The sequence below is a fragment of the Pseudophryne corroboree genome, chromosome 11 (genome assembly GCF_028390025.1).
Source record: "Pseudophryne corroboree isolate aPseCor3 chromosome 11, aPseCor3.hap2, whole genome shotgun sequence".
NCBI lineage: Eukaryota > Metazoa > Chordata > Amphibia > Anura > Myobatrachidae > Pseudophryne > Pseudophryne corroboree.
This window is the reverse complement of record NC_086454.1, coordinates 289,892,536-289,904,847: the sequence shown is the minus strand read 5'-3', so window position 1 is coordinate 289,904,847 and position 12,312 is coordinate 289,892,536. Positions and strand designations below refer to the sequence as shown.

The window sequence follows — 12,312 nt, the reverse complement described above, 5'->3', positions numbered from 1 at the left end:
GTTTAGTTCCTGGTTTGACGTCACAAACACACCCTACGTTCGGCCAGCCACTCCCCTGTTTCTCCAGACACTCCCGCGTTTTTCCCTGACACGCCTGCGTTTTTTAGCACACTCCCAGAAAATGCTCAGTTACCACCCAGAAACGCCCCTTTCCTGTCAATCACTCACCGATGCAGTGCGACTGAAAAGCCCCGCAAGATCCACAGCAAAACTGCTAGGCTTTTAGTTAAATAACTAAGCGCATGCGCCCTGCGTGCCTTGCGCATGCGCAATTAGCAACAAATCGCAGCATAGCGAAAATCGGCAACGAGCGAACAACTCGGAATGACCCCCAATATGCGGCACCAAAGAGCGTACCCCTAAACCACACATACACGGCAAAGCCTGTAAAAATAATTTGGATAATAATAACAACCCTTTATTTGGACTGAGTTATATAACAATATGCGGCACAGAAGAGCATACCCCTAAACCACCCAGGGCAAACCCTGTAAAAATTATTTGGATTAAATATTAATAACCCCTTTATTTGAAATAAATAATATACAGCACAGGATTTATACAGCAGTACCCCTGAACTTATACGGCTGCACCACTGGACTGGACTTATACAGCAGTACCCCATGACTTTTTAGGCAGCACCCCTGTACTTAAACAGCAGCAGCATTGGACTTATGGCAGCACAGGAAACCACCACTGGACTGATGCAGCACAACAAAGCACCACTGCACTGGACTTATACAGCAGCACTGGACTTATGGCAGCACAGGACACACCACTGTGACTGGACTGATGCAGCACAAGACACCACCACTGGACTGATGCAGCACAAGACAGCACTGGAATGACACATAAGAGCAGGTCACCACACCACTTTCCTGCACAGACAGACACTGAGGAGAGAGACACGTCCTCTCGCTACACTCTCCAGGACTGGAGTGAAAATGGCGGCGACGCACGGCTCCTTATATGGAATCCAAAACCCGCGAGAATCCAACAGCAGGATGATGACATTTTGTCTCGTTCTGGTTTCTGAGTCTGGTGGGAAGTCCCGAGCCGCATTTGGATCCGGGCTCGGGACGTGATGTTCGGGGGGGTTCGGTTCTTAGAGAACCGAACCCGCTCATCTCTAATATTCATCCATGGTTCCTGGCGTTACCCGAGGAGCACCTGTAGCAGATACAGTAAAAAGTGACAGGACCATTTTTGTAGTTCATTAAATTCTACACACTGGAGGTGCAATCCGAATATTGATCCGAATGTCGTCTGGGCATTAAATTAAATAAAATTTCAACTTCCGACCATATTTGGAAGCAAGATAATTAGTGATGAGTCAGTCAATCAGTCATATATATATGTATATGTGTGTGTATGTATATATATATATATATATATATATATACCACTCAGAGATCTAGTACAAGTACTTGTAGAAAAAAAGCAGCCTGAGCATTGTAAGGTTTATAGCTTTACTCAGAGCTGTAACTAGACTTTTTGGTGCCCTGTGCCAAAAAGAGACACACACACACACACACACACACACACACACACACACACACACACACACACACACACACACACACACACACACACACACACAATTTTTCCAATAGGGACATAAGGCCAGGGACAGATTAAGGCATGCTGGGACTTGTAGTTTCACAACAGCTGGATGACCATGAGTTTGACATGCCTGCCATAAAGCAAGCAACTAAGCAAAACCATGTGCACTGCAGGTGGGGCAGATATAACATGTGCAGAGTGAGTTAGATTTGGGTAGGGTGTGTTCAAACTGAAATCTAAATTGCAGTGTGAAAATTAAGCAACCAGTAATAATCATGAACAGGTATGTCTCACTCACTACTGTTGTGCACTGTGACTTTGAAGTGATGTTTTTAGCACCACATTCTTGTTATATTGGAACACAACTTGTTCCATTTTTCCCAATATGAAAAGTCAGGATGCATGGGCATAGTTATAGTGGATGCAGAGGGTGCCACTATTATGTGGCCCAATGGGTTAGAGGGCCCGGTTCACTTGCTTCCATGGCGCAGCGTGGGCCCCCATTATAGATACGCCAATGCTTCCAGGTACCTGTAATACGTTTTCTACCAAGTTGTCTAATAATACAAACTGGAGCACTACAGTGTAGTACAATATGTACTGGGGGCACTGTGTGGCATAATGTGAACTAGGACACTACTATGGAACATAAGATGAACTGGGACACTACTATGGAACATATAGAGAGGGGGCCTGGACTGCACACCCTAGCTTCTTATAATAGGATGTGCTCCCTTACATTTATTTTTAAAACTTATATCACCTTGTGTTTGTTTTATATTTATGTAGATTTGTTCACTTATCTTTTACACTTGTAACACTGCTCAGCTAAACCTCACTTTCTAACACTTTGACACCTTACTGCTGTCCTCTTTTTTTCTTTAACACTCAGCAGCATCTTTCATTTGCTTAACACTGATCTTTCACTCCTATCCTTTTTCTGTGTGATGCCATGGGGTGGTGTGGCTGGGGTAGTTTGGGGGTGCTCTGCGCCCCAGAGGTGAACCCCTATAGTGTTAGGGACCTGTCGGATGAGGTCAATGTGAAGTAGGCGGGCAGGCTCATATACTGGCCAATACATGACAAGAACCTCGAATATTATGGTTGTTATCATTTTAATGGTGTATGGTGCACCTGCACCCTTGTTCCTATATTGTTACACTACTATGGAACATAAGATGAACTGGAATACTACTACAGGATATACGAGATGATCTGGGACACTACAATGAACATAAGATGAACTGGTACACTACTATGAACATAAGATGAACTGGTACACTACTATGGAACATAAGATGAACTGGGACACTACTATTGAACATAAGAGGAACTTGGACACTACTATGATTCATAAAATGAAAACAGCTGCAGAGAGAGGTGTCTCTCTAAAAGCATTGCTATGGGGCCCACAAAGTATTGGCTATGCCCATGTCAGGAGGTACAGTATTCCGTATGTGCAGATATTTAAAATGGTTTTATTTATTTTTTCTATTATAGCAGCGTGAGGTAATGGGTGACAGGGAGAGGGTGATGCAAAGGGTGACAGGGAGAGGCACTCGGTGGGGGGGATGGAAGAAGGTGATATCTGGGAGAGGCAGAGGGTGACAGGGAGAGATAGTGGGAGACGATGATGCAATGGGTGATAGGGATAGTCAGATGGTGGCAGAAGAGTGTGACGGGGAGAGGCAATGGGTGATGCCAGGGAGACAGCTGGTGACATGATGAGGGTAATAGGAAGAGGAAGTGGGTGATGACAGGTAGGGGGTGACAGGGAGAGACAGTGGGTGACAGGGAGAAACAGGGGGTGATAGGGAGAGGATGAGGCAGAGAGTTACGAGGAGAGGCAGAGGGTGAAAAGGAGAGGCTGATGGGGAGAGACAGTGGGTGACAAGGAGAGGCAGATGGGGAGAGACAGTGGGTGACAGAGAGAGGCAGATGGTGACAGAGAGAGACAGTAGGTGGGTGGGAGAGGCAGAGGATGATGTCTGGGAGGGGCAGAGAGTGACAGAGACAATGGGGCCTATGTATCAACAGTTTTTTGCGTTAAAAAATGAGAAGTTTTCATAATTTTCGTATTTTTCTAAGTTTCGTCTGTATGTATGTAAGTTTTCGATTTTATTTATCTTTTTTTTTGTTTTGCAAAATCTACTTTTCGCATTTTTCCCCCCGAACTTTTCCAACCTCTATTGAAAATGAATGGGAACCTTATGTATTTTTGTAAAAGTTCCCTCCCCTTTCAGTTTTCCAGTAAGTGTCCCCATAGTAAACTAGCTATTCTGTTCTGCTGTAGGTCAGGTATGTGCTGAATGCCACCAAGGAACTCACTGTGCATGTCCGGCTCTGTAACAGAGCATGTGCACTTCATTTCATTTTTCCGAAATGCAATAAAAAATGCGATAAAATGACTGAAAAGTAGAGCACTAATTATCGCATTTTTGTGCTTTTCTCGCAATCACTTTTTTCGATTAAAAAAAATAATACATACTTCGAAAACAAATTGAAAAAGTCATGAAAAACACACGGTAAGTGAAGACATTTTTTTTTTAAACTTATCACATTTTTGATACATAGGCCCCTATGACAGAAATACATAGACATGACACAACAATACATATAGTGATATACATGACAGTGAGACTACATGGAGAATGCAGTGATGTACAGGTGGACAGTGGGCTGAATGGGGGGTGTATTGTGATGGAGACACTGGACTGGATGGGAAGGTGGGCAGTAAGATGGTGATGGGAGGGAGGTACACTAGGCTGGAGAAGGGGTACACTGAGCAGAATGGGGGGACACTGTGACTGGACTTGTTGAGGGTTTCTAGGAGTGGGGGCAGTGAGATGAGTGCAGTGGGCTGGTAGGGGATGGAAGAGGGGGCGACACTGGGATAGGTGGCCAGTGAGATGGTGGGGGACACTGGACTGGATGGGAAGGAGGTGCAGTGAGATAGGAGTGGGAGGGGGAACACTAGACTGGAGAAGGGGTATACTAGTCAGACTGAGGAGGGGCACTGTGACTGGACTGGCTGGGGAGTGGGGGCAGTGAGATGGTTGCAGTAGGCTGGTAGAGGATGGAAGGGGAGAGACACTGGGCTGGTAGGGTGGGAGCCACTGGGATGGGGGAGTCAGTAATGGTGGGGGACATCGGGCTGGAGAAGGGCCAGACACTAGGATGGGAGCACTGACCTGGTGTTCCATTCCTGGCATTCCTGGACCCGCACACTAGTTGCAGCACCACACTCTCAGCTGCGGATGCTGCTACTGGAATCTGGCTGACTGGTGTGTTCGTGAGGTGGATGCCAGAGATCACTGTCTCAGCCTGGCGGTGCTGTGTGGTATGGCCCTGTTTGGTGGTTGGAAAGGCTGTTCCCAGCCTCGGCGTCAGGCAGCCACCATCAATGAGAGTCTGAGCTGCGATCAGGTCAGAACTGCGCATGCGTATGCATCGCAATGCGCAAGCACGTTGTACAAATACAAAGTGGGTTGTTGGCCAGTGATGGATTGTACGAAGAATCTGTTCGCACAGCCGATTGCAAGGAGATTTACAGGAAGAAGGCATTTGTGGGTGTCAACTGACCGTTTTCTGGGAGTGTTTGGAAAAACTCAGGCGTGTCCAAGCATTTGCAGGGCGGGTGTCTGACGTCAATTCCGGCCCCGGACAGGCTGAAGTGATTGCAGCGGCTGAGTAAGTCCTGGGCTACTTGCAAAGAGAAAATACTCCCCTGTGGGCGGCGACTATCTGCTCGCAGCAGTGCAAAAAACCCCTAGCGAGCGATCAGGTCTGAATTAGGCCCCATGTGCATTGTGCACTGCATGGGGGGCAGATATAACATGTGCAGGGAGTTAGATTTGAGTGGGGTGTGTTCAAACTGAGATCTAAATTGCAGTGTAAAAATAAAGCAGCCAGTATTTACCCTGCACAGAAACAATATAACCAGTGCTTAAAGTGGTCCTAGAGAGGTGATGGAACTCACCCCCCCCCCCCCTTCTCTTGGCACCCATGCAATAAAGGTATTGCGCGCACCGTAGGCACGCGCATCAAAAAGGGGTGTGGTCTCAAAAAGAAAGAGGCGTGGTCACACAATAGTATCCCCAATTAAAATGATGCCACACAGTAGCACAATCTTATTCACATTGCACCACATAGCAGTGTCCCTTATTCATATTATGACACACATTAGTGTCCTTTATACACAAAGCCCACAGTAGTAGTGCCCCAATACACATAATGCCCACAGTAGTAGCGCCCCTTATACAATGCCTACAGTTGTAGTGTCCCTTATGCAATGTCCACTGTACTGGTAGTACCCACAGTGGTAGTGCCCCTTATATAGCACCCATAGTAGTGGTGCCGCTTATGCAATGCCCCCAGTAGTAGTGCCCCTTATATCCACAGGAGTGGTGCCCCTTATGAAGTGCCCCCTTTACAATGCCCTCATTAGTAGTGACCCCAGTAGTAATGCCCTTAATGATAATGCCCCCAGTCGTTTAGCCCTCTGTAGTTATGCCCCCAGTAGTTTAGGCCCCAGTGGTAATGCCCCTGCGGTTATGACCCCAGTAGTTTACCCCCCTTTAGCTTAGCCCCCCAGTGGTAATGTCCCCAGTCATTTAGCCCCTGTAGTTATGACCCAGTAGTTTAGCCCCTGTAGTTATCCCCCATGTAGTTTATCCCCCAGTGGTAATGCCCCCTGTAGTTATAGGCCCTGCAGTTATGCCCCCAGTAGTTTAGCCTCCATGTAGTTTAGCCCTCATGTAGTTTGCCCCATGTAGTTTAGCCCCCCCTATAGTTTAGCCCCTCCAGTAGTAATGCCCCTGTGGTTTAGCCCCCCTGTAGTAATGCCCCCGAGTAGTAATGCCCCCTTGTAGTTTGTTCCCTTGTAGCTTGCCCCAGTAGTAATGCCCCCCCAGTAGTAATGCCCCCTTGTAGTTTGCCCCCAGTAGAAGCACTGCTAATACACTCAAACAACTGAAGAAAAAGAAAAAAAAACAATACTCACCAAGTCCCGCTCCTGCGTCCGACCTCTGTGGTCCTTCCGGCGTCCGCTCCTCGGCACTATGGGAGAGACGTCATGACGTCTCTGCCATAGCACACACTGACAGTGCCAGCAGCCGGAGCTGAGTAGTGAGCTCCTGCCGCCGGCTTCTGCTGTGGAGAGGGAGCCGGACGCCTGCTGGTAACACAATCTCAGTGGCCACTTATCGGGTTAGGTGAGCCGGAGGTCCAAGTGGAACTGACTGAATGCAGTTCCGCCCCGTTCCGGCTCACTTTAACCCCTGAATATAACCCACCCAAATCTAACTCTCTGCAAATGTTATATCTGCCACACCTGCAGTACACATGGTTTTGCCCATTAGCTAACAAATTTGCTGCTGCAATCAGGTCTGAATTAGGCAACCACATCAGCCTGGGCTTTCCTTGACATGGTTGCATCTGATGTGGCCAGTCAAAAACACCAACTCAGAAGGACCTGCCAGACCTCCTGTACTCGCCGTGGTTCTGCCTCCAGTGTATCCCGATCACTGCTGGCTACAGTGATTGGACACCCTTGTGGCTCCCACTCACCTGGCGTAAACCCTCCATCCCTCTGTCCCGATCACTGTGTGCAGTGATAGGGCATCAGTGAAACTATGCAGCGCACTCTGCCCTCCCTCCTGCCTCCTCCTTCTGTCCCGATCACTGCAGCCAGCAGTGATCGGGCAGGCAGCCCAGCGTCACCCCCTCCTGCTGGTAAACAAACAAACACTCCTCCGGCACTGCACTCCCCCTGTTCCGATCACTGTGGCCAGCAGTGATCAGGCAGCTCAGCGTCACCCCCTCTCTACCCACATCTCCCCTTTCCCCTTGCCGGCATCAGGTGCGATGATTGTGATGTTTATTGATGTCCCGATGTTCCAGATGTTAAGCGCTGTTCCCATGTTTGAAAAACAATTTATTTATTTTTTTAAATATAAAAAAAGTTTTTTTTTTATATCTAATAAAATCATGGTGAGAAGTGTTTAAATACATGTTCTTCACCTTATTCACTCATAAATCCCAACATTTTTGGAGCAGTTAAGTGGTTAATACGGCTTGTATTAGGGCCTAATTCAGCATGGAACGCTGCAGCAGCATTCGCATGCTGAATCCCTGTTAAGTGTGCACACGCGCAGCAGCCGGGGTAAATGTATGAAGGTGCGATATGGGGGAGAAGTGGGATAAGCGCACGTTATGTGTGCTATACGCTTCTCCCCCATGTAAGAAGGCTGGGGTGCGGGCACAACGACAGGGGCGCTATGCATATCGGCGCTGCTATCTATAAGAGAGCAGGCCGATATGCTTGGGCAGTGTATGAACGGCTAGCATCACTCACCGTTTCGACACCTGCAGCTGTCGATTTCCCTGATTGACAGGCAGAGGCGTTTGCGGGGCGGGAGAGCGTCGCTGCAGCATTAAAAGGGCATCGACTCGGTGTTGGGGAAGGCTCGGCCCAGACAATGCAGGCATGTCTGGACCGTTTGTGGGGCAGGCCGCGGCGGCTGCGTGACCATGCTTTCACATCTTTGCGGGGTGGATGGGGCTGGATCCGGCATGCGGGCGGACTTGCCCTGTGCTGGGCGTCCCCCCGCATGTCAGGGTAGTGGATCATAGATGTCCGTTTTTTCACACAACTACGATCCATGCTGAATTATGCCCTTTGTTTGTTCCTGTGTTATAGAGATACTATAGTGTGCTATACTAATGATATGTTCAGCATGTATTATACATTTTAAATTCTGTTTTTGTGTGTATGCACGTTCAACAGGTTATCCTTACACAGTAGATGCATAAAGCTCCCAAAATATGAGCGGCTAGTGGCACCTGACACTGATTCTTTCAGGCTGCTGGAATATGTCCAGCCTTTGTTAATATGTGGCTGGCCGTGTGCAGAAATTTGAAGCTTGGCTCCTTCACTGCAAGAGCCGTGTGCAAACTCTCACACACCCCTTAACTCATTCAGCTTGTACTACAGACAATTACACAACACCACCAGCTACGTGACTCTGCATTTACTAATACTTCCCACAATGCCAAGTTCATTATTTTTCTCTTACAAGTCTCCTAAATTAAATATAGAAATCAAAGCACAATCACACATGCTTTTTTTTTTGTTTTGTTTTTACACAAGGTTTTAGAAGCCGTTTTAAGGAACTGATGAAACAAAAAATATGGATCAGAATTTACAAAGTTTTATGGTACATTATGGCGCTGATTTAGATGAGAAATTCTTACCTAAAAAAAGTTGCAATTGTACATTTACATATACGTTATCATGAAGAGTAGAAACAGATAGTACATGCAGAGATTGCCCCTATAAGTTATCCTATAGATGTGAGAGATGAGCGGGTTCGGTTTCTCTGAATCCGAACCCGCCAGAACTTCATGTTTTTTTTCACGGGTCCGAGCGACTCGGATCTTCCCGCCTTGCTCGGTTAACCCGAGCGCGCCCGAACGTCATCATGACGCTGTCGGATTCTCGCGAGGCTCGGATTCTATCGCGAGACTCGGATTCTATATAAGGAGCCGCGCGTCGCCGCCATTTTCACACGTGCATTGAGATTGATAGGGAGAGGACGTGGCTGGCGTCCTCTCCATTTAGATTATAAGAGACTGAGAGAGATTTACTGGAGCTGACTAGGAGGAGTACTGTTACTGTAGAAGTGTAGAGACTGAGTGGAGAGAGTTTACTAGTGAGGACAGTGCAGTTTACTTTATAATCCGTTCTCTGCCTGAAAAAAGCGATACACAGCACACAGTGACTCAGTCACATACCATATCTGTGTGCACTGCTCAGGCTCAGGCCAGTGTGCTGCATCATCTATTATCTATATATAATATTATATATATCTGTCTGACTGCTCAGCTCACACAGCTTATAATTGTGGGGGAGACTGGGGAGCACTACTGCAGTGCCAGTTATAGGTTATAGCAGGAGCCAGGAGTACATAATATATTATATAGTGAGTGACCACCAGACACACAGTGCAGTTTATTTAATATATCCGTTCTCTGCCTGAAAAAAGCGATACACACAGTGACTCAGTCAGTCACATACCATATCTGTGTGCACTGCTAAGGCTCAGGCCAGTGTGCTGCATCATCTATTATCTATATATAATATTATATATATCTGTCTGACTGCTCAGCTCACACAGCTTATAATTGTGGGGGAGACTGGGGAGCACTACTGCAGTGCCAGTTATAGGTTATAGCAGGAGCCAGGAGTACATAATATATTATATAGTGAGTGACCACCAGACACACAGTGCAGTTTATTTAATATATCCGTTCTCTGCCTGAAAAAAGCGATACACACAGTGACTCAGTCAGTCACATACCATATCTGTGTGCACTGCTCAGGCTCAGGCCAGTGTGCTGCATCATCTATATATATTATATATCTGTCTGACTGCTCAGCTCACACAGCTTATAATTGTGGGGGAGACTGGGGAGCACTACTGCAGTGCCAGTTATAGGTTATAGCAGGAGCCAGGAGTACATATTATATTAAAATTAAACAGTGCACACTTTTGCTGCAGGAGTGCCACTGCCAGTGTGACTGACCAGTGACCTGACCACACTGACCACCAGTATAGTTAGTAGTATACTTATATTGTGATTGCCTGAAAAAGTTAAACACTCGTCGTGTGACTTCACTTGTGTGTTTTTTTTTTTTTTATTCTATAAAAATAAAACTCATTCTGCTGACAGACAGTGTCCAGCAGGTCCGTCATTATATAATATATAATATATACCTGTCCGGCTGCAGTAGTGATATATATATATTTTTTATATCATTTATCATCCAGTCGCAGCAGACACAGTACGGTAGTTCACGGCTGTGGCTACCTCTGTGTCTCTGCACTCGGCAGGCAGTCCGTCCATAATTGTAATACCACCTAACCGTGGATTTTTTTCATTCTTCTTTATACATACATAGTTACATAGACATCTTCTCTTTATCAACCAGTCTATATTAGCTGCAGACACAGTACAGTACGGTAGTTCACGGCTGTGGCTACCTCTGTGTCTGCACTCGGCAGGCAGTCCGTCCATAATTGTATACCACCTAACCGTGGATTTTTTTCATTCTTCTTTATACATACATAGTTACATAGACATCTTCTCTTTATCAACCAGTCTATATTAGCTGCAGACACAGTACAGTACGGTAGTTCACGGCTGTGGCTACCTCTGTGTCTGCACTCGGCAGGCAGTCCGTCCATAATTGTATACCACCTAACCGTGGATTTTTTTCAGTCTTCTTTATACATACATAGTTACATAGACATCTTCTCTTTATCAACCAGTCTATATTAGCTGCAGACACAGTACAGTACGGTAGTTCACGGCTGTGGCTACCTCTGTGTCTGCAGTCGGCAGGCAGTCCATAATTGTATACTAGTATCCATCTCCATTGTTTACCTGAGGTGCCTTTTAGTTGTGCCTATTAAAATATGGAGAACAAAAATGTTGAGGTTCCAAAATTAGGGAAAGATCAAGATCCACTTCCACCTCGTGCTGAAGCTGCTGCCACTAGTCATGGCCGAGACGATGAAATGCCAGCAACGTCGTCTGCCAAGGCCGATGCCCAATGTCATAGTACAGAGCATGTCAAATCCAAAACACCAAATATCAGAAAAAAAAGGACTCCAAAACCTAAAATAAAATTGTCGGAGGAGAAGCGTAAACTTGCCAATATGCCATTTACCACACGGAGTGGCAAGGAACGGCTGAGGCCCTGGCCTATGTTCATGGCTAGTGGTTCAGCTTCACATGAGGATGGAAGCACTCAGCCTCTCGCTAGAAAAATGAAAAGACTCAAGCTGGCAAAAGCAGCACAGCAAAGAACTGTGCATTCTTCGAAATCCCAAATCCACAAGGAGAGTCCAATTGTGTCGGTTGCGATGCCTGACCTTCCCAACACTGGACGTGAAGAGCATGCGCCTTCCACCATTTGCACGCCCCCTGCAAGTGCTGGAAGGAGCACCCGCAGTCCAGTTCCTGATAGTCAGATTGAAGATGTCAGTGTTGAAGTACACCAGGATGAGGAGGATATGGGTGTTGCTGGCGCTGGGGAGGAAATTGACCAGGAGGATTCTGATGGTGAGGTGGTTTGTTTAAGTCAGGCACCCGGGGAGACACCTGTTGTCCGTGGGAGGAATATGGCCGTTGACATGCCAGTTGAAAATACCAAAAAAATCAGCTCTTCGGTGTGGAGGTATTTCACCAGAAATGCGGACAACAGGTGTCAAGCCGTGTGTTCCCTTTGTCAAGCTGTAATAAGTAGGGGTAAGGACGTTAACCACCTCGGAACATCCTCCCTTATACGTCACCTGCAGCGCATTCATAATAAGTCAGTGACAAGTTCAAAAACTTTGGGTGACAGCGGAAGCAGTCCACTGACCAGTAAATCCCTTCCTCTTGTAACCAAGCTCACGCAAACCACCCCACCAACTCCCTCAGTGTCAATTTCCTCCTTCCCCAGGAATGCCAATAGTCCTGCAGGCCATGTCACTGGCAATTCTGACGAGTCCTCTCCTGCCTGGGATTCCTCCGATGCATCCTTGCGTGTAACGCCTACTGCTGCTGGCGCTGCTGTTGTTGCCGCTGGGAGTCGATGGTCATCCCAGAGGGGAAGTCGTAAGCCCACTTGTACTACTTCCAGTAAGCAATTGACTGTTCAACAGTCCTTTGCGAGGAAGATGAAATATCACAGCAGTCATC

General features: G+C 46.9%; 1 protein-coding gene across 1 annotated transcript in view; it reads right to left on the bottom strand.

The window, feature by feature from the left end:
* BBS2 (Bardet-Biedl syndrome 2) overlaps nt 1-7,182 on the bottom strand; it is a 240,030-nt gene extending 232,848 nt beyond the window's left edge. Inside the window, exon 1 of the mRNA XM_063945436.1 lies at nt 7,132-7,182. Within this exon, the coding sequence (XP_063801506.1) occupies nt 7,132-7,149 (18 nt within the window). The 5' untranslated portion in view covers nt 7,150-7,182. The remainder of the gene's footprint in view (nt 1-7,131) is intronic.
* Nucleotides 7,183-12,312: the final 5,130 nt, after the last annotated feature.